Source organism: Kryptolebias marmoratus, linkage group LG2 (genome assembly GCF_001649575.2).
Source record: "Kryptolebias marmoratus isolate JLee-2015 linkage group LG2, ASM164957v2, whole genome shotgun sequence".
NCBI classification, from domain to species: domain Eukaryota; kingdom Metazoa; phylum Chordata; class Actinopteri; order Cyprinodontiformes; family Rivulidae; genus Kryptolebias; species Kryptolebias marmoratus.
Window position 1 is genome coordinate 30,161,535 of NC_051431.1, and position 22,232 is coordinate 30,183,766.

The window sequence follows — 22,232 nt, forward strand, 5'->3', positions numbered from 1 at the left end:
CAGAGGACCGACTTTCATTCAGACGGGTAGCTAACATGAGAGCGGTGCTCTGAATAAATCTGGTGCTTTCCATCGGGCTTCATGACCAGCAGAACACGTTGCTGACTCATCTAACACAGAAAAACAGAACCGGTTCACAGACATGTCAGAAGAAGCAAGCTCTCCGGTAAGCTTCGAGCAAAACAATCCCGTAGTTTCCACTATTTATACACAGCTCATTCAGCGCGCTCACGTTCAGCGTTACTTCCGCCTGCGTCATCAGCCAGTTCGCGCTGATTGGTTGTTGGTCGTGTCAGTTTGCAGAGAGGTCTTTTCGTTGGACCGGAAACCGGAAGAGAACGGTGTGTCGGAGTTGAGCTTGAAGAGGCTAAGAGAGACTGCTGTTTGACCGTAATAACTGATATTAGTCCTACTCCAGTGCGGATTTACAACTAAGAAGGACGTCTCGTACAAAAACGAAATCACTGTTTTATCGCCCATGGTTTAACAAAAGAGTTGGTTAATTGTTAAACAAAAATGGTCTCCTGGCGTAGTTTTGTTGATAAGTTCACCTACCTGTAACACCTACAGAAGATGTTTGAAGCAACTCCAGCAGGTTCTCTACAGTTTCTAAAGATTCTTCATTTACAGAGAATAATATTGATTTAAACAATATTTGTATTGGTGATAATATGCAGTAAGAAACATCAGGAAAGAATTGACCTTCTGTTTCTCCAGCTGCAAGACTTTTTGTATCCTATGGTCTTCTACTACTATAAATATTGTATTAATAACAAGACAAAAGAAGTTTCTTTTAAGATTTTGCATCAAATTTGAGAAACATTGAAAAAATTCCAGATTAGCATTGATGGTGCCTGTTTTCTGCACTATTTATTTTCAATGTGCGCATGCCTAACAAATTTGGTCAGATATAGAAAGTTTTATTTATGATAAATTCAATTTAAATGTTCATAGAACTGTATTGGATGTTTTTATATATAATGTATTCACTGGATTATTGAGCAACCTACACCACATTCTTTTCTTTTTTAATCATTCTTGGTAAACTCTATGTTCACAAAGCAAAGCCTTTAAACCCTGTTTTTTTTTTGCTTTGTGCTGTAGCGCTCAGAGCTTATGTCATTTCAAATAAAAATGTGAAGAACCAAAAAGCAACAAGAACTCTTAATCTTTTAAAAGAACTGCATCTTATTTGACCTCTGGGAAAAACTTAAAATGTTTTGACACTCAAGTCTTCTGACTTGGTAAGTTCAAAGTTGAGATCCAAATTAGACTTTTGTGATAATATTTTAATATCTGTTGTTTGTAAGCTTAAAAAAAAGCTGGCCTTAAAATAAAAATGCTGATATACAGTCAAGGTTTGTATTTTTAAAAAAAGTGAGTGTTGGCCTCCAAAACCTAAAAAGCATAAAAATTTTAACAAGTTCAATTGATTTCTGTCTCCAAAACCAAGAAAAAAAATCATTCCATGTTTCCACAGAGTGATTTTCTTGTATAAACTGGCAGTAATAAACTGGGGGACATGTAAACCCATGAACTGATCCTATAAAACACAAAAATGATTATTACTCATTCTTACAGACATGTAACCAAACTTTGGTGTAATGGTAGTTGAGACAAATTCCCAACACATACTCCCAATTGCTACACGTTGCACAAAACGTTTGCTTAAAACTTTGCCAATAACCATTGGTATCAACCTTTTATGTCTGTTAGCAAAGTATCTCATTAACCACTGGATGGATTTTAATGAAACTCAAAAATTTAACATTGGATTTACACCTACCATTGTTTTATTTTTGGAGTCAACCTAGTTCAAGATGTCTTAACTAATCAACTTTTGCTAACACAAAAATGGCTGTAACTTAGTCAGATTTACAGGTGTTGAGCTAAAGTTTGGTGTCGTAGTAACTTTGAGTCATGCTCCAACACACCTGATTTAAATGGTTTAATTATCTCCTCACCAAATCATCAAGTTCTCCAGAAGCATGTCCACAACTCATTCATTTAACTCAGGTGTTTTAAAGCAAGAACATGTCTAAAATATGCAGGAGAGTGACCCCCAAGGAACAGAGTTTGACTCAAGTGTCTTAGATGAACACTCTGGCATAAAAGGCAGTAGACAATATGGATTCCTTCAATTATTGCTAGGCTTTTAATGTTTATATGACATATACTTTCCAACTAGCTTCATCCCCTAAATCTTCCGTATGTAAGTGTAGTGCTGAGTGAAAATTTAGTGAAATTAAACATCTCATAGTCATTTCTTTATTTGGTTTGCTTTCTGTTATGTTTTTGTAATTAACTTTATTTTGACCATTTTGCCATTGAATGATTTCTTTCAGGTTCATGTTTTTACATTAAAGTGAGAACTGAAATGTACTTTTATTCTTATGTATTTCAGCCTCAACTAGTGATAAAAAAAATTGGCTGGCTTCCATTCATCAAACAAAGTCAAAGGAGTCCCACACTGAGACCTCAATATGACCACACCTTATTAGCAGGCCCTGCACAGCAGCCCATCCCTGCTCTTTATAACGGCCTCTATGAATCGTCTCACTTATCTTTTGGGAACAGAGATCTGTAGGTGTGGGTTTCCTAAAGGGGAGGATCAATGAGTGAGACCCCTGTTCAGCAGGCCTGTCTGCAGGCTCTATGACCTCAGTCAGCACAGTCTTTTCACGAAGGCACAGCAGGCAGTCCCAGACACACAGAAACAATAGGCTCCACAGTGCAGACACTCGTGCAGTGTGTGGAAATAGAATGATGGAGGAAGGACCTTACAAGTACATCAGGGTGAGGCCAGCAGGGAAAACGCTTTAGCTCATTCAGACATGATCACAGTGGTTGAGATTGTGTTGGGATGGTGGTAAAATAGAGAGATATTTTGCAGTGTGTGTGTATCTAACCCTATGTGGCGAATATGTTTTTGCCCCGGCAGGAAGGAAACGACAAAGTTAGCCGGGTGATCAGGATCGGAACCCGCAAGAGCCAGGTACAGTGCTACAGTTTATTTTACATCTTAATTTTAGCATGCACTATGTTTCGTTAACCTTGCATGAATCTTACACAGAGTCCTGTTCTGTTACTGTTCTTTTCTTTGCCTGTAGCCCCCTGAGGTTCGAGCTTTTGTTTGATGTGCATTTTTAATTTTCTGTACCTGTTTGAGATTAGAGGGACATCATAGACCTAAAAACTCAACATTGTTTTGAACAGCTAGTAACTAAAAAAACAAATCAAACTCTAAAATTAAGACCACTTTTTAAAAATTAAAAAGTTCCAAATAAAGTTGTAAAAAATGAAAAGCAAGTGTCCCTGATTAGAGTCAGTGGGTCTAAGTTGAACAAAATTAAATACTGCATGCAGAGACGCCATTGCGCCCGTATGAGGACAATTATTTAGATTAAGCTGCCATTTTAACTTGAATACAGGCCTTACAGAGATCTGAAGTGTCAGTTAATTGTAGATTATCTGATGTGCCACTCCTCCATGGAGCCCCAGATACAGCAAAGCAGGATGTCTGAGGCTCCTCCTGGCAGAGATAACACCATTCTGCTTGAAAAATGTCTTTGTCATGACAAGTCCTTCTTATTCACTCTGTCATATTGATTTGATTGTTTCTTGCTCTGTGAAGTGTGAACACACAATCCAGCTAACGTTGAGTGTTCTTCTGCAGGCTAGATCTAATTATACACCCATTTCTAACCTACCGATTCTCTGCAAAATACTTGAAAATGCCATCCACACTCAGATTAATAGTTATCTTCAGTCTAATAATATATTTCTCAAATATTTATCCGTTTGGTTTTTAAGGTTACCATAGTACAGAAACTGCACTCAGTTGATTTAAATCTCATACTTAGAAGAAACATTTAAAGAAATCACAAAAATCACCATCATTTATATGCATATGACTGCGTTCTGACTCCGGAGTCTAAACACCTCTGTGTACCATTAGACAATAATCTCAGTTTTAAAAGTTACATCAACCATGTTACTAAATTGGCTTTTTGTCACTTGAGAAACATTCTAAAGTTAAAGAGTTTGTATCAGAATCTGATTTTTGAAAAATAGTTCTTAAAACCTACTAGTTATAGCATTTATCACTAGTAGGTTGGACTACTGCAGTGGCTTTTTTACATGTTTCCCAAAATGTGCCATAAAAAGACGGCAGCTGATTCAAAATGCAGCAGGTCGTATTCTCACAGGTACCAGGAAGTTACAACATTGCACCTCCTCTTAGGTCTCTGCACTGGCTTCCTATTGAAAGTAGAATCCATTTCAAAATCATGTTTATTTGTAGAAAACTAAATGATCTCACACCACCACAGTATATAAAAGACATTATAAAGAATTATACACCTGTCAGCAGACTGTGGTAGCTTAGCTATACCTCATATATTCTCTGATAAGTCCCCGCTGTTGATATATTTAAGAAAAAGTTATTTTTTTTCCCTTTTTGCAAAAGCTTTTTGTTTTTATTGCTTGTGTTTTTTGTTTCACACTTTTATGATTCAGTGTTAATATTTCTTTCTATATACGTGTCTGTATGATGTGCAAGTAAAACCATTGTTCTTCTGTGTTTTAGGTTCTTGTTGGAAAGTACACTGATTGGTTTTGCGCATGAAATTTTCTTTAGAAATCAAGTTTGATATAATTTAATTCTGTTGCAGTTGGCTCGCATCCAAACGGACAGCGTGGCTGACAGTTTAAAGGAGCTCTACCCTGATGTCCATTTAGAAATAGGTGAGATGCAATTGTGTTTTTTTAGGTGAACAAAGAGTCAAAATCATCACCGCACAATAATTTCCGTCAGAACTGGTTCAGTGGCATGACTCTTCAATGATCATGTTATATGTAAGAGAGTTAGTCAGGGGTTGTATTTGCAAATATAAAATGCTAAATCTAAGAAATCTGCATTGTCCCATTTATATAAAAAAAATAATTAAAAAAAATCTGATAATTTTGAATTAAATGGCAGCAACGCATCTCAAAAAAATTGGAACAGGTCCATGTTTACCTCTGTGAAGCATCTCCTCTTTTTTGAACAACAGACAAACATCTGGGAATGTTGTCCCATTCTTGTCTGATGTAGGATTCGAGCTGTTCAACAGTCTGCGGTCTTCTTGGCAGGATTTTTTGCTGGATGGGATTTTAAGTTGTCCTAAAACCTTTTATATACTTTTCTGCTTTGATGGTGCTTTTAAAGATGTGTAAACTGTTTTTGACAGAGGCATCAATGCACCCCCATACCATCAGAGAGGCAGGCTTTGAACTGTGCACTGATAACAAGTCAGATGGGCTCTCTTCTCCTTAGTATTAGGGATGTGGCGTCTCTGGTTTCCAAACAGAATTTCAAATTTAGATTTGTCTGACCACAGAAGTTTTCCTCTCTGCCTCAGTCCATTTTAAATGAGCTTTGGTCCAGAGAAGATGTCAGTGTTTCTGGATGGTGTTCAAATGTAGCTTCTTCTTGTATGATAGAACTTTATGCAGCATTTATGAATGGCACAGCGAACTGTGTTTACAGACAATGATTTGTAGACGTGTTCCATGCAGGGATGTCCAGAACAGAATCAGAAGTCATAGGCACTATTGTCACTATTGACTTTCAGACTCGTTCTTTGAGCTCAAAGATTTCTCCAGATTCTTTAAATCTTTTATGGTATGGTAATATAAACATATATATTATATTATTGTACCTCTTATTTACAGCCTTTTGTTGCCTGTTTCTAAACTTCTTTTGAGATGTATAACATATGATCCACCTCAGTTGACATTATTGAACCATAAATCTTCTTGTCTTTCAGTTGCCATGTCAACGAAAGGAGATATAATTCTTGACACAGCTTTATCAAAGGTGAGTTTTTTTTTTTTATAGTTTTGCTCAGTTTGTAACGATACATTTATCGTACAAGACAATACATAACAAGATGAGACAAGATTTTCCCTTTTTTATTAGGAAAACTTCAAAGATGAAATGTATGCTGGAAAAAAAACTATTAGGCACACTTAGACATTTTGCTACAAATGGAAGTGACTGAAATCTGCAACTGCACACAGTTTTATTAACTTACACAGAAAGATTTGTTTGTACTCTTTTTTTTTTTTTTAAAGAAAGAAAAACCCACAAAGATCACTAAAATAACTTGAAAGTGACAAAAGTAATGAAAAGGAAAACAAAACAAAACAACTAATAATTAACTACTGGAAATTAGTTATTGCTTTTGAATTTTGGTTCGTCCGAATTATAAACATATGAATTCTAATAAAACTGGCCCTGACAAAAATGATTGTACCCTTACCCTAATATTTTGTTGAACCAATCACTGCAGTCAAGTGATTTTTGTACCTGTCTCTGAGACTTCTGCACCTGTCCACAGGTATTTTGTCTCACTCCTCCTGAACAAACGGCTCCATCTGTCTCAGCTTTGAAGGGTTCCTTCTTCAGATGTTTCAGCTCCTTCCACAGATGTTCAACAGAATTTAGATCAGGGCTCAGATACCCCTACAGAATAGTCCAATGTTTTGTTCTGAGTCATTCATGGGTGTTTTCAGTCTTTATCCTGTTGGAGGACCCATGACTGAGACCAAGTGTTCTGAAACTGGGCAGCACATTTCACTCCAGAAAACCTTGATAGTCTTGAGATTTCATTGAACCCACAGATTTAAGACAACCTGTGTTAGATGCATCAAATCAGCCCCAGAACAGAACCGAGCCTCCTCCATGTTTCACTGTAGGTACAGGGTTCTTCTATTTGTATGTCTCACTTTTGACTCTGTGAACACAGAGCTGATTGGACTTGTTGCCAAAAAGCTTCAGTTTTGTCTCATCTGTCCAAAGGACATTCTCCAAGAAGCTTTGTGGCTTATCAACTTGTATTTTGGCAAATTCCAGTTTTGCTTTTGTATCATATTGTGTCCTCATCTTCAGCCTTCCATTAAGTCCACTTTGGTTCTGCCAGTAACTGATGGTGCAATCTGACACTGATGTACTTTTACATCAGAGTTCACCTCTAATGTCTTTGGAAAATGTTCTGTGCTCTTTGGTTACCATTCATATTATCTGTCTCTTCAATTTATCTTCAGTTTTCCTCTTGGGGCCACGCCCAGGCAGATTGCCTCCAGTTCTGTGGACCTTAGACTTCTGAATAATCTGAGCAGCTGTAGTCACAGGAACATCCAGCTGCTTGGAGACGGTCATTTAGTCTTTATCTTTATCATGCTGTCAATAATTTTCTTTCTAAGACTCTATCATCAGCTTTCAGTGTGGTACACACCATGATACCAAACAGCACAGTGACTACTTTTCACCCTTTTAACAGACAGATAGATTGATTAAAAGACTGAAATGCCTGTGATGCTGATTACAGGACACAACTTAGTTTAACATGTACCTGTAGGCAGACTAGTTTTAATCTTTTCTATGGGTGCCATCCTTTTTGTCTAGGACAGTTTCACTAGTTTGTTTTGAAAATAATTCTGGTGAACTAAAAGTCAAAAGCAATGACTGCGAACTCGCACAGAAGATTTGGCAAATGTTTTATCTTGGATGCTCTTACTGACAAAACCTAGGCTCAGACCCACAGCCTCAGGATTACAAGATCGCAGCACTAACCACTACCTCTAAGTTATTTCAGTGACTATTGTATGTTTTTCTGTATTTAACAAAAGGGCACAAACAAATCTGTCTGCATCTGTAAGTGTGTGTGTGATGGGGAGTGCAGTATAGAAGGCCCAGTCGTGATGGGCATGCTTCACCACTGTTATAAATATGTCCTGTATATAAAACTCACACTGGCAATCTAATGCTCCCATTCACTTCTGTTCTGTTTCTTCTTCAAATAGAAATCTGAAAACATGAAATGTTTTCAATTGACCTCATAAAACTGACAGAAAAAAGTTTTGTAAAAATATTGTTTTTTATTGCCTACAGATTGGTGAGAAGAGTTTGTTCACCAAAGAATTGGAGAATGCCCTGGAGAGGAATGAGTGAGTGTGACTCAGGTCATCTGTGTGTAACACCACACTGGTCTCACTTTATTGTTTAACCCAATGCCCAACCACAATGCAGACGCAAATTTTTGTGTAATTGTATAACTGAATATAATAGTTGAGTATTTTTATTTAGAAAGAGGATCAGCAGTGTAGGTATTTACTGATTCATTTATTTTACAATAAAAAAGCCTAAGAAACTGTTGAGAAGAACAGCCAGTGTTTGTTCCCATAAAATTCACGTTTAGCGATATTCTTCAGATGTAGCAGGAGGCTCTGTTCTGCAGCTGAATGGCTGCATTATTCAGTGAAACATGAACCAAGCTCATATTAGTGACTGCCTTCCTGTGTGACCCACAGGGTTGATCTGGTTGTTCACTCGCTGAAAGATCTTCCCACCACATTGCCGCCAGGATTCACCATCGGAGCTGTGCTGAAGTGAGTAACCACCCCAGCCCCCCCAACACACACATGGTTTATTTATTTCTGTAGCCTAACAAAGACCCTAAACTACATCTAAAGCCAGTACAGTACAGTATACTGGCGTTACATCTAATGTCTTCACATCAGTCTTTGGTGTTGTCTTACTGTGGCTGCAGTTTGACTAGCCTTTAACACTGTGCTTTGTTTCAGGAGGGAGAACCCTCATGATGCGGTGGTGCTACATCCAACCAATGCAGGGAAAACTCTGGAAACTCTGCCAGAGAACAGGTAGGGGTTATTCAGGAGGCTGTTTGTTAGTAACGTCTGAATGATGTTTACCTGACTTCATGGTGTGTTTGTGTAAAGTGTGATTGGCACGAGTTCATTACGTCGCGCTGCTCAGCTGAAGAAAAGATTCCCCCACCTGGAGTTCAAAGATATCGTATCCTTTCTAACATCACCTTCCTGCCTCATTACTGTATTTTCACCCTGAATCTCCTTGCTCAGAACACTTTGATTTAAAAGGCCGAAAATACAGACGTAGGTCTGTCCAATTCATCATAGGAACTTAAAAAGCTTTCAATCACGTCTTTTTCAGTTATAATTTTTATTACCTGCTTTCATTTAAGGCAGCTAAGAATTGCTTGTGTTTGTGTGTGTGCATGTGCTCATTTGTCTGTTAGCAAAATATCTCATAAGTCACTGAACACATTTAATGAAACCTCCAGAGAGTAATTTCTAGATGTACATCTACTGATTAAAACTTTGGCCTGCCAGACATCAGTCGATATGCATTTCTGTAAGGAATGCTAGTTTCTTTCTTTCTTTTTTCTTTAGTTTTTGATAATTATTGTCCTTGCAAATATTTTACTTTTTTTGTAACAAAATGTTATTTTTTGCTTAGTTTAATGTAACCGAAGTAAGTGCATTGGTTCTTGTCCAAACTTTGACGCAAAATAATCACATTTTTAATTATTTAAACTTGTCATTAACTATTTAGAGTCAACTCCATTTGTAAAATATCTTATGAACCAGTAGATGGATTTCAATGAAACTCTGGGAAAGCAATCATCGCATGTACATCTGTAACTAATTAACTTTATTGTATCAAATGTTTTTACTGAGGAATCAGTCACAGAGAGAAAAAAACGGAAACATCAAGTATTACAACTCATTATTTTCAGATAAGAAACAGAACAAAACATCCAAAGAAAGATACACAAGAAAACAACACAATAAAGACATGCATATAACAGTCCCCTATCCCACCCCCTTCCTTCTTCCCAGGACTTATATCTTGTCACACTAGGGGTCAGAGCATGCCGTTATTTAATTAGTATATGGTAGAAGGGGTTGCCAAGTCTTATTAAACTGCTTCAGTTTGTCTACTGGTGAGAACCATATTCTGTCTAGGTGAGAGAGTTTTACCCTTTCCTCCAGCCATAATTTAACTGTTTTTTTTTCTTCTTCCAAAACATCAGAACAAGCATCTTTGCTATAATCAAAGCACAAGATAACAGTTGTTGTTAACAATTATTAAGTTGAGAGAACTGACCAGAGACTTGAAGCACAATCAAGAGTGGATCAAATCTCAACTCTGATTGCAACATATCTGATAGTTTTAAATATGCAAGACCAGAATGGGATTAACTTAGAACACAGGCTCAAATTATCTAAATTTAATGATAATGAGGATGGGGGTGGGGGTGGGGTCCGAAATGACTATATTGTGGTATTTTACATCATTAGTACTGTATATGGCAACAATTTGGCATTCAGCATTAAGTAATCTTTTCATGTGTACACCTTATGAACATGAGAATGAAATGAGTAGGCCCTTTGTTGTGGGTTAAAACTCCTTCAGCTTTTGAAAAGGTTTGAATTTTTTTAATATTTCCTTAAAAAAAATGCTGGCATTAGAGACTCGTGCTCTACGAGAGGATGAATGGTCTAAGTATTGATCTAGTGCAAGGTTCAGGTCCCCTCCCAGGATTAGATTGGTCCATGAATTCACTTATAGAGTCAATTCAAGATGGCTGCCACAACTAATCAAAATGAGGCAACACAAAAGTAGCTACGACTCAGTAAATTTTACAGATATTGAGCTAAAATCTGATGTGGTAGCAGCTGAGAGTTATTCTCAACATGTGTTCTGAGCACAACATTATCTTCAGGGTTTTGACCAGAAAAACTTCAAATCTGTCATTTTTTAGCATTAGATGATCTTAGTATAAATCTCAGCAAACTTGGCATTAATGGTGGAGGGCAATATACATTTCTTCAGGGAATTTAATTCCTTCACTTCTTTAGTTGGCATTTTTAGATGTTTTTCTTAACTGCAGTCCTTAGCGTGGAAACCTGAACACGCGTCTAAAAAAGCTGGACGAAAAGCAGGACTTTGCTGCCATCATTCTGGCAGCTGCCGGACTGAAAAGGATGGGCTGGGAGAACCGAATCAGCATGGTATCAGCATGTTTGTATCAAATCATCTTAAGGAAATCTGTAGCTTTTTATTCACTAACAGACTCTGATTTTTCCATGGATAGATCCTGGAGCCTGAGGACTGTATGTATGCTGTTGGACAGGTATGGACAATGTGGAGTAAAGTATGATCAATATGTGGAAGGGAAGGCCAATGAATTGTTTCTTTTATGATATTTTTATTATGTGTGCGTATGTGTAAGACAAGAGCTTGGGGAAATAAAACCCGTGTGTGTTCTCAGGGGGCTTTAGCAGTGGAGGTGCGGTCCAGAGATGCAGACATTCTGGAGATGGTGTCTGTCCTCCATGACCCTGATACTGTGCTGCGCTGCATTGCAGAGAGAGCCTTCCTTAAAAAACTGGTACACACACACACTCATTTGGCTCCCTTTCACATTATAAACAAACACGTATTTATTCCGTATAATTCTTTGTTTGTAGGAAGGTGGCTGTAGTGTCCCGGTGGCAGTGCACACCCAAGTGAAAGACTCCCATGTAAGAATCCTTGCTACAGGATGACTGTTCTCTAATGTTTAATTACTGCTGCTCTAATCATAAGGTTTGCTTCTCTCACAATTAGTTCTGTGAAAAAGTAAACTGTCCCATCATATCATAAGATGATTTTACTTTAAAACTCGTGCATGAAATACAGTGGGCGATATTTATTCCTTCACAGAATTCTAGACATTTAATTTGAACTCATCCAGGTTAAAAAATAGACTTTTTTGCAAATGCTGAGAAGTAATGTTGTCACAGTCAACGGTTAGATTTATTTTACTGCACAGGATTTAATATATTTTCCATGTATTTGTGTCTCATTTTGACAATCCAGCAGTTGTGTTATTCATTAAAAGGGAAGAAAAAATATAGATAAATACATTTTTTTTTTGTTTTTCTATAAAAGTGTAAGATCAAACTTTGTTTTCTCAGCTTTACCTGACTGGTGCTGTGTACAGCTTAGATGGATCAGACAGCCTGAAAGAAACTATGCAGACTAGCATTGTTGCTGGTGATGAGGTACGTACTTTATGCAGTTTATATATATATATATACCAGGGTGTCTAACTCCATTCCTTGGGGGCTGCTCTCCTGCATGTTTTAGGTGTGTTCTTGCTTTAAAACACCTGGTGTAAGTGGACGACTTGTTGCCATGCTCCTGGAGAACCTGATGATTTGGTGAGGAGGTAATTAAACCATTTGAATCAGGTGTGTTGGAGCAGAAAAACCTAAAACTCCCAGGACAGCGGCCCTCGAGGCCTGGAGTTTGACACCCTTGATATAGACACACATTCAAACATACGTATGCACACACACACACATACACAAACAGATAAACTGGAAAAACACACATAGGTCACTTAAATAACTTGAAACTGACAAAAGTAATGATAAAAACAAACATAAAATACCAGCTAATGAAAATCAATCATTGCTTTTGACTTTTAGTTCAATAATTTTTTTTTTTTTTTAAACTATTGAAACTGGCCTTGACAAATTAGGATGGTTCCCCTGGAGAGGATTGAAACTAATTTGCCCACAGGGACATGTTAAACTAACGTTGTTAAACAGATTTTTCCAGCATTCCTTGCACAATGTGTTTCTTTTTTTTTTTTTTATTGTTTTGTAGCTTAAGATGATGCTGCACAGTTTGGTTACTTTTTTGTTGTTACTGTTCTCATTTGAGTTGCTATAATAGTTAGTAGTAGGTGCCATATGAAAGGTGATGATGAGGGGGAATGCGTAGACAGTTTTTCACCTCCATGTGAAAGCATGTTGTTGCTGTATTAAATCTTAATGAAGTGAGATGCCTGACACTGTGAGGTGTATTGGAGTGCAGGTGTTGTTCTAAATATATTGACATACAGGTATATTCAGTTAATTTATGTATTTATGTTTCAGAGTTTGGAGAAAGTGGATGAGCAGGTCCAGCGAGTGGGAGTCACAGCCAGTAAACTCCCAGGTGATGTGCAGGACAGGGCTGAGCAGCTGGGCATCGACCTGGCTGACTTACTGCTGCGCAAGGGAGCAAAGGACATCCTGACGGTGGCTAGGCAGTGCAACGATGCCAGATAATCCCTCGACTCTGAGTGAAGGGGCTTCAGGCCGATACAACCTTCGTTCAAGTGTCAATCTGTATTTCTTATGTTTGATTCTCATCTGATGTTGAGTTCATTAAAACTTAAAAGTTTGTGTTGCACCAGATGAGAAATTCAAACACTACTTGAAGAAAGGTTTTGCTCACATGTTGGTTTGTTGGGAGTCCTTCCTGCCTGTGGATCTCTGTTTTGGTTCTATCCTGTTTCTGTGCCCATCACCTGAATCACACAAAGAACTGCACCCAAAATTATCAGGGAGGAACACAAAAATGGCCTTCTGACATTATTGTCAGCACTCACAGCACCATCATCATCATCAAATCATCAACATAAATAAAGATGGACGAAGTGCCTCTGTTTCTTCCCTTTGTTCAAACTTGAAGCCAAATGTCTGTCTTTTTGGGTGCCACCATGTTGTGGTTTTGGAGCCAGAGGCTGCACACCTTCCCAACTTGCCAATGGGCTGTGACACTTTCAATCACAGTAAGATGACACTTTTCGTAAAGGGGCGGGGAACAAAAAATTGGACTCCAGCCATCCTCGTGGGGAATGCTCAGCCATCGTGGCTTCAACTTCTGGCTTTCAGTTCTGTCTTGATGGGTCAAATTTCCATGTATTTTTGTTGTTGTTGTTGGTGTGTGTGTGTAGTCGCATGAAAAGTGAAATATCCTTAAAATTGGCCAAGGATGATTCATCCACTTTCTCTGTTGTTTATTAAAAATAAACCTAAGAATTATTTTCTTAACTTCATTGTCATTAAAAAAATATAAATATATTTTTGTGTTCTCAAACGGCTCATCTTGAGGTTTAATACATGTGTAACTGCTGTGAAATGAGAATCATTTAGCTGTAAAAGTCAAAGGAATATAATTGTAAAAAGAAGACCATTATTGCCCTAATTAGTGGGTCCGATCACTAAAAGCTGGTCAGGGCTCTTAAAAAACAAAAACTAGTCCTCGTTACCTTTAATATAAATACATTGAATGTAATGTTTCCAGTCCAGAAGGTTTGGTGTGTTTTTTGAAATGTGGTGACTACCTCTTACTTGTCACACTAAGCTGTTTTGTTTTATTCTGCCTGAAACAGAGCTGCTTGGTGATGCTGAAATCTGCACAGCTCTGAGTTTTAAAACTTGTTCTTGTTAAACCCTGGAGTTATAGTTCTAAGTCAGTCACTGCAATGGCTCCCTGCTTTGATAATCACCTGCTGCCAAATGGCAAAGGTGAACAATAATAATGGATAATTTTGGCTGTGTATGTGTGCTTGTTTATGTGCCCTTCTGTTAGCAAAATATCTCATGAGTCACTTGGTGAATTTTAATGAAACTTGCAGAAAGTAATCAACGGATGTACCTGGAACTTATTAACTTTAAGTTGACCAGATTCAAGATGGCTGCCACAGCCAACTGACCATAAAAACCACAAAAATGTCTATAACAGTCCATTTTACAAATACTGACTTAAAATTTGGTGTGACTGATCCCCAACACATATTCTGAGCTCCAACAAATTACAGGAAAAAATTTTTTGTTTAAAATGTTGTCATGAACTATTGGAGACAACTCTATCAGTTAGCAAAATATCTCATGAACTTTCAATTGGTTTACCTCTACAAATGATTTACATTTAGAGCAAATTCAATTCAAGATGGCTGCCACAAGCAACTGACTATAGAAAACACAAAAATGATTATAATTTAGTTGGTTTTCCAGATATTGAACTAAAATTGCATATAGTGGCTGAGAGTCTTCCGCAACACTTACTCTGAATGTCACATCTTTTAAAATCATATGAGATTGTGCAGAATGTTTTTTCAAGGTTTAATCAAAATAGCTACAAGTCTGCTATTTCTCAACAGAAGATGATCTTAGTCTAAAACTCTGGGAGACAATATGCAATCCTTCAAGGAATTCTGGGCCTTTAATTGTAAAGATGCATTATTGTCCTGATTTACACTTTATTGATATTTTATGTTTGTAAGAAGGGCAATAAATAGTGACGAATGGCTTTTAGAACTATACTGTTTTACAATATATTTACTGTTCTTTAAACAGAGTTTGGAACCTAAATCTGACCTAAAGGTAGTTATTTTGAGTAAAATAACTGTCTCTCAAAACTCAAAAAGTGTAGCTGTGGCTTTTCTGCAAGCTTATTGTTTATGCTTCTTGACCCAACCCTTGATTGCAGTGACTGATTTCCTAGCTGTAGCTCTATCCTGTAGTGTAATAAACTTTCAGAAAGGTTAAAAATAAGGCAGTAAACTTTCTTTGACTTTTACAAACCAGCTCCAGAAATATTGTAACATTTATTGTAATTATTTTTTTAAACCTGAGCAGTCGTTAACAGCTCTTACACACTTGTTAAACTGTCTCAGAAATTAACTCACTGCTGTTGTTTATATAATTCTGCAGGACATGCTTGTTTATTCATTTATCTAAACATGTTGCATTAAACATATGTATAACTTAATTGTGCCAGTTATAAATAATTATATGGTGTAATTTTGTCAACTTTTATTAATGCATAGTTTTCTGCTTCTTGCCATCTTGCAACAAATATTCAGAAAATACTAAGAGCGTTTTTTGTGTGAGATATTAGTTTTATACACAGCGTATTGATTTTCATGATTATCAGATCTTTTCATTGCTGGGTCCTTAGCTCACAACTAAAGGACAAGAAGTTGCTGCTGTGATGCCATACTGAACGTGCTGTACTCCATAACTGTCTGTTTTTGGTTTCTGCTGGAAAAGATGCCTCTAATGTCATTTATTTTTACATTTAAGTGCCAGCTCAGTAAATGGCTTTATTTCTGCCTGCATATCAGTGAAGCAATGTGCCTTACAAACAATAATGTCTGGTTTGTCTTTTTGATAAATCCCAGTCTGCCATTTTCTGCATCGGTAGAGTTTATGACATTATGATTCTTTTATTTGATGGCTTTTGTTATATATTGTTTTAAATTTAAACCTCCAGAATGAAAGTGAGCTCATGATATAGGTATGTTTGCATTTTAGCTTTAATTGTTGTTTTCTTTCTTTAGTTATAACAAACTTTTTTCTAATAAGCATATGAATTTAATGTGTTTATTCTCCTTTTGCATAAACATGTCAAATTAAATCACCAACTGCTAAATACATTTTTCAATAAACTTTAGTGTCTTAAACTTGTCCAGTTAATGGGTTTTGTTCACAAAATAATCTTTTTTTTTTATTCCACTTTGCCACATTTCTGGAAATATTTTGTCCTGTTTAACTGAGAAAACTGAGAAATGGCTTTAAATTCTTCACTGATCTGTGGTGGGAAACAAACATGTCTTGGATCAGTTGATAAGCCTTTGACCATGTAGTATTTCTGGGTCAATATTCACAGAGTCTTTAAGAAAAATATTTGTCTCACTTCAACAAGAAACTTCTCTCTGTACTGTTCATGTTTTGGTTATGTTGGACAAAGGAATGCTCATAGAGCAAGGCTTCTTATCACTTGATTTGGGAACGCAAGCTGCTCCACTCCTGGAGAAAAACAGGCAGAGGCTGGGAAAAAGAAACTATTTCTAAAGTTGCCTTCTTAACTACCAACGTAAAATGATCTTAGTCTTAAGTACTCACAAATCTTTAGTATGCTTAGAGACAAATGTTCAACTTTTACTTTTCCTTGTGTTTACATAAATGCTTTCACATGGATTTTTTTCTTGACATTAAAGTCACTTTGTTCTCCAGAAGTGATCACCTCCTTTGGATGTTTTCTTTATAAGTTCTTTGATATCATTAGATGAGAACAATTGTTTAAAGTATAACATTAGAATAGTTTTTAAGTCTTACTTTCCATTGCGTTGCTTATCACCACGTTTTGATAAAGAACTGTGTATCTTGGCCCCACATTGGCTGTTTTAACAAAAAGCAACCCCATAGGCTAGACAAATTTATAGACCACTGTACCCATCATCTTCACTCTTCCTGTAAGACATAGATAAAGCAGCAACATCAGCTTTTCCTTATAGACTAGCATGAACTTTTTGAATTAGCCTTGTTCAAGATGGCTGCAACAGCTAACTGACATTAACCAACACAAATAAAGCTATACCTCAGTAAATTTCACAGATGTTGAGCTAAAATTTGATGTGGTAGTAGGTGAGAGTAATTCATAAAACATACATCATGACAACTCACAATTGTATGAGATTGTTCATAATGTTATTTCAAAGTTTGACTTAAACAGCTACAGCACCAACGTAAAATCATCTTAGTCTTAAACACTGGCATGTAAGGTGACAGGCAATGTGCACTGCTTCAAGGAATGCTAGGCCTTTAATCATATCTGACATAAACAAGCAAACTGACCAATCTACATGAACGCCTAACTAACCTAAAAACCAATCAGCTTCTTTAGCCTTTAACTTCAACAAACCATCCATTTTCTTTTACCTGCTTCTCCTTTCCAGGTCACAGGGAGCTGGTGCCTATCTCCAGCAGTCACTGTGTGAGAGGCAGGGGACACCCTGGACAGGTTGCAAGTCCACATAGAGACAAACAGCCATTCACACTCTCACTTAGGGCCAATTTAAGAGATACCAATTACCAAAGGACACCGGAGTACCCGGAGTAAACCCACGTGCACACAGGGAGAACATGCAAACTCCACCCAAAAAGGCCCCAGGCTGGGAAGCGATCCTGTAACCTTCTTGCTCTAACCACTGCGCCGCTGTTCCACCCTTCAACAAACTCAACTGGCTAAAGTTAGCGTCTCGCTGGGCTGCGGCTGTTGGCGACAAATGCAAACAGCATTCCCAAGGGTTTCCAAAATGTCTCAAAACGTCAGCGAGAGTTCTCATTTTCAGGTGATGTTTAAGCAGGTGCCAATGAATTGATTAGCCATTGTCCATTCCAGTTTCCACAGAAGTTCTTGAAATATTCTCTATTGCAGTTTTGTTTCAAGTAGATTCTGTTTGGTGCAGAGATCATAATTTGCTTGAACCACACATCTTTTTCAGATATTTTCCCTTTTTATCTTTATATCACAGTTCAGCTTATGATGGGTAATCAACTAGTCTATTTAACTTGGAAATAGTTGATACCAAAATGTCTTCTTCGTACAACCAAACAGATCCTGAGTATACGACCAGTTGTACTTGGACCACAGTTGGAGAACCATGGTTCTAGTTGTTGCATTAAAGAGACAACAAACTGAATTCTTTCTCCAACTTAGACAAAAACAAGCCAAAACTGTGTCTGTTTGACTTGATTTCTTTATGATTATAATGGTATAAACCCTGATAGCCAGAAGCTCTTATCTACAGTTTAAGGAGGACAATGTTGAAGCTTTATTGGTGGTACTCTCAGCAGCTTTTCCTCCTCAGAGCCTCTCTTCCAATCAAACTGCAGCTGTCCATACTGAGTCTTGCCGCAGGAAGGCAAAGTACAGAAATTTTGTTGGGAAGCCATTGGGATTATACAGTTGAAGCAACAAGGTTGTGACTCTGTTGTGTTTTTCAGCTGAATCTTCTGCACCACCCTCTGATGTGCTTCTGCTTGGCCATGCTGCAGTGAAGGGATGGTTCCTGCAGGTTGTGTCACACTGGGAAGTTCTACTGGATGCTCTGTAGTATACCGCCCTGCTGCTTGTGAAGAACGAAAACCTTGGCGAGAGATCAGTTTGTGCAGGGTCTTCCTCCACTCAGGCATGGGATTGTTGCAGTCATCGGGATGAGGGGACTGAGAGAATAGTGGGCTATCAATAAGGCACGGGAGGATGGGTCTTCCAGATTGAACACTGCTGTGGAGGTAGTTGTGAATGGAGGACAATGCAACTCTAAAAGGAGTGCCACTGTTCTGTTCAACCATTCCTTTAGAGTTAATCTGAGCTCTGAACTCAGATGGAGAGGGTCGATGCACTTCACTTCTAAGATTTAAATAAAGTGAATTTCTATGAGCTGAAAAGAGTTTTGAATTGTGGAGAAAGGCAGTGGATTTTCCCAGGTGTGACACATTTGTGTTGCAGGCTTTAAACTTCTTATAGAAAGCCAAGGCTTTTGAATTAAGGGGCAGCTGAGCTTGGTCTTTCATGATATATTTAGAAGAGGACAAGTGGAAGCTGTTATGTTTGACTAAAAAACCTTCAGGAGAGCCAATTATCAGCTGGTCTTGAAGATCCTCAGGACTCGGAGGAGGAGGCGGTGGTAGAGGAGGTTCTTCGCTGTAGGTGAAGAGTGAAGGTAGATGTTGAGTGGAAGCATCCAAAGCTACATAAAACACAAAGAAAATTAAATGAAAAAAATGTTGTTTTAGTAGTAGAGCAAGAAAGAGCTCTCAGACAATAGCCTTTTTACATTATTACAGCTAATCTTAAGGTTGAATCATACTTCACAGAAGAAACATCATTCAAATCTGTAACAGTTTACAGAAAGTTGAACTTTAAATGTCTAAGTTGGTATTTTGCTATTGTTTACGGTTTTAACAGAATCAATATTTAAGTTTTTTGACTTTTACAGATTGTTCCATGGAATGTTTAACTGACCTGACATGTTTCCCTGATGTCACTGTAACTTTTGAGCTGTCTAAAATTTTCAAACCTTTTGCAAACAAACTCTTCTTACTCCCACAACTCCTTTTGGTACACTGTGCAAGGCCTGGTATTCACCATGAAACATGTTGCATGATCTAAGTTCAGAAACTGCAAAGTGCAATAATTATATTATTTACTGACTGATGACTTTGTATCTGTTTTGTTGTGATGAATATTAATGTATTTAATATTAGCATCTAGACAGGAACTTGATTAGGTTCAGCTAACTGTTGACAGCAGTGGAGGACCATGTAACAGTAAAGTTGGTACTCCCTTTTTTGGGAGGACGGGGATTATAATTGCTGATTGTTCCATGTTTAAATGTGAGAAATAAGGTTCAAAATGGAGTGTATGATTACAGATAATGTGGAGTATAGAAATTTACCCCCCCCCCCCATTTTTACCTCTTTTGTGTGTGTGTGTGTCTGTGTGTGTGTAAAACACAAGGCCCAGTATAACCCTGTACTGACTAAATCTTGTGCTCGTTGTAGACGGGGGAGACAACAACTTTGTCTTTGGAATGACAGCATCTGCTGAGGCCACACAACTTTTGACTGAAGGCTTCAGCCAATCTGTAAAAATGAAGGAGGACAACATGAAAAAAATATAAGAGTCATGTTTGTGCAATTTACTATAACCATTCACCAATAGACATCATATTCTTGTACCTGTAGGTATGATGCTGGGTTCCTTGTGTTCTTTGGGTGCAGAGAGATCTTGAAGTGGGGGTGTGTTGGTTTCAGAAAATTCTGGAGAGTTCTTCAGCTCTTTTTGTGGTGTGTCATGTCCGCTCTCATCATTTGTTGGTCTGGATTTTTCATCATAAACAGATATGCATACTGAATATAAATTCAGTTCTTGAGAATTTTCATTTTCATACTGGTAGATTGTTTTGCCAGTATTTTCCAGACTGTCTCTTATGTCAGTCTCTCTTGTCTGAAACCTCACACTCTTTCCACCAGAAGCCTTCAGGTGTTTCCTCTGAGTAGTATTTGACTGGTTACCATAGTCCTGCTGAAGGACAAACTCTCCTATTTCATTCTCTCCTGTTTCTGGTGTTTGTTTTGGTCTTGCTTTAAATACATCAAATATTTTCTTGTCCCTTTCAGTCTTCTCGTCCATTTTCTTGTTTCTTCTTATTTTATCTTCTTTATTCTTGTTTTTTTCATCTTCATATCCACTCATCTCTTGTTCCACCTCAAAGAACATTTCATCCTCGTTCTCCTTTTTTTCAGCCAACCACACGGTGCTTGTGGTCACGTTGTCACGATTGTTTGTTATGCATTCGTTTGAAGTATGGAGTTCATGAAAGAAGGTTTCCTCCCCAGAGAAAGGCTGGCTGAGTTCGTATTCTTTCCTCCTCCAGCTCCTGATCACAGAATTAGGGATGTAGCCGTCTGGAGCTATGGGCCATTTCAGAGGCTCTGTGTTCACATCAGCAGTGAGAGGCATGATGTGAAAATCAGCCCTCTTCTTCCGCCTAGCTTCCACTTTTAGTAATCATGTTGCTGGAAACACACAGCAGATAAATAATATTAAAGGTATATTTGATTTGCTATAAAAAACATATTTGATCTCTTCAATTTATTCATACCCGTGTGACCCAAAAAGGAAAAAGCAGGTAAAGAAAATAGATGAATGAATTTCTTGACACATTTTTAATTTGCTGAATAGTTTAATAAGTTGACAATTTTCTTGTCAAATTTAGAGCACCACCTATCTGTCAAGGGTTAAAAGTGACAAAATTAAATAAATAAATACATCATAAAATAATTAAATGAAAATGTCTTATGAAATAAATACACAATGAAATGTATTTGAAATATTTTTTAAATAAAGAATTTTAGAAATAAAGAATTTGAAAAAGATGTTTATTTATTTAATCTCAATAGTTAAAGTAACATTTAATTATTTCACGATGTATTTTATAATTCACTGGTACATTTAATAATTTAATGATGTATTTAATGGGACAATTATTTCTTTCACGGGACATTTACATTTAATTATTCCATGATGTATTTATTTATTTAATTTTGTCACTTTTAACCATACATACATAGCAGGTAGGTTAGCATGAAGAGCTAATAACTGGCTCATCAATTCACCTCCTTTTGAGAGAATTGCAGATTAAGGTAATCTTAAACTGAGAGATGACAGCGTTATACTGTAACCATTGTGGTCAAATGTTCAAAAGAACTTTACATTCAATCTCATACAATATTGCAAAATGTCACACTCAGAGTATTGTGTTGTAAATAACTCAGATACTACCACATTAAATTTTACTTCAATTTCTATAAAACTGAATTATAGCCATTTTTGTTGGCTGTCAATTAGTTGTGACGCCATCTCGAATCAGATAGCAAAAGTGACCGCATACGTCAAGAACATCAAGCCTATTAACCCAGGCATGAGTACACTTTTCATCATTACTTACTTTATTGTATGTTTATTTTATTTGTACTTTTATGATCTTATTCATGCAATGTGTACTGTTAGTTTTTATTTGTTAACGTATTTTATCTCATCCTATTTGTGTTTATGTGTGTGTTTGTTCAGCATTAAACACAACATTGACTAAGACTTTGAGCCAACTGTAACTGAAATACAATGTAATTTATTTGTTCCCTTTTGGTCACTCCAGTTTATTAATACCTATTGGGGTGTGTAGACGTAG

General features: G+C 37.2%; 2 protein-coding genes across 3 annotated transcripts; one reads left to right on the forward strand and one right to left on the reverse strand.

Moving 5' to 3' along the window:
- Positions 1-13,902, forward strand: LOC108246346 (porphobilinogen deaminase). Of its 2 annotated transcripts, none has more exons than XM_017433844.3 (14): positions 1-166; positions 2,942-2,995; positions 4,674-4,746; positions 5,811-5,860; positions 7,937-7,992; positions 8,356-8,433; positions 8,629-8,706; positions 8,785-8,860; positions 10,768-10,881; positions 10,965-11,003; positions 11,142-11,261; positions 11,341-11,394; positions 11,830-11,916; positions 12,799-13,902. In XM_017433844.3, the coding sequence occupies exons 1-14, from the start codon at positions 143-145 to the stop codon at positions 12,970-12,972; spliced, it is 1,077 nt and encodes a 358-aa protein (XP_017289333.1). In that variant the 5' UTR covers positions 1-142; the 3' UTR covers positions 12,973-13,902. The 2 variants fall into 2 exon arrangements, with proteins under 2 accessions (XP_017289333.1, XP_017289332.1); XM_017433843.3 differs by lacking the exon at positions 1-166 and adding an exon at positions 2,631-2,796.
- A 2,076-nt stretch (positions 13,903-15,978) lies between these two features.
- Positions 15,979-21,269, reverse strand: LOC119616777. The gene is made up of 3 exons (XM_037974193.1): positions 20,221-21,269; positions 20,023-20,124; positions 15,979-19,229 (listed from the first exon to the last, which is right to left on the reverse strand). Exons 1-3 carry the CDS (start codon positions 21,002-21,004, stop codon positions 18,289-18,291), a joined length of 1,827 nt encoding a protein of 608 aa, XP_037830121.1. The 5' UTR covers positions 21,005-21,269; the 3' UTR covers positions 15,979-18,288.
- Between the last annotated feature and the right edge of the window lie 963 nt (positions 21,270-22,232).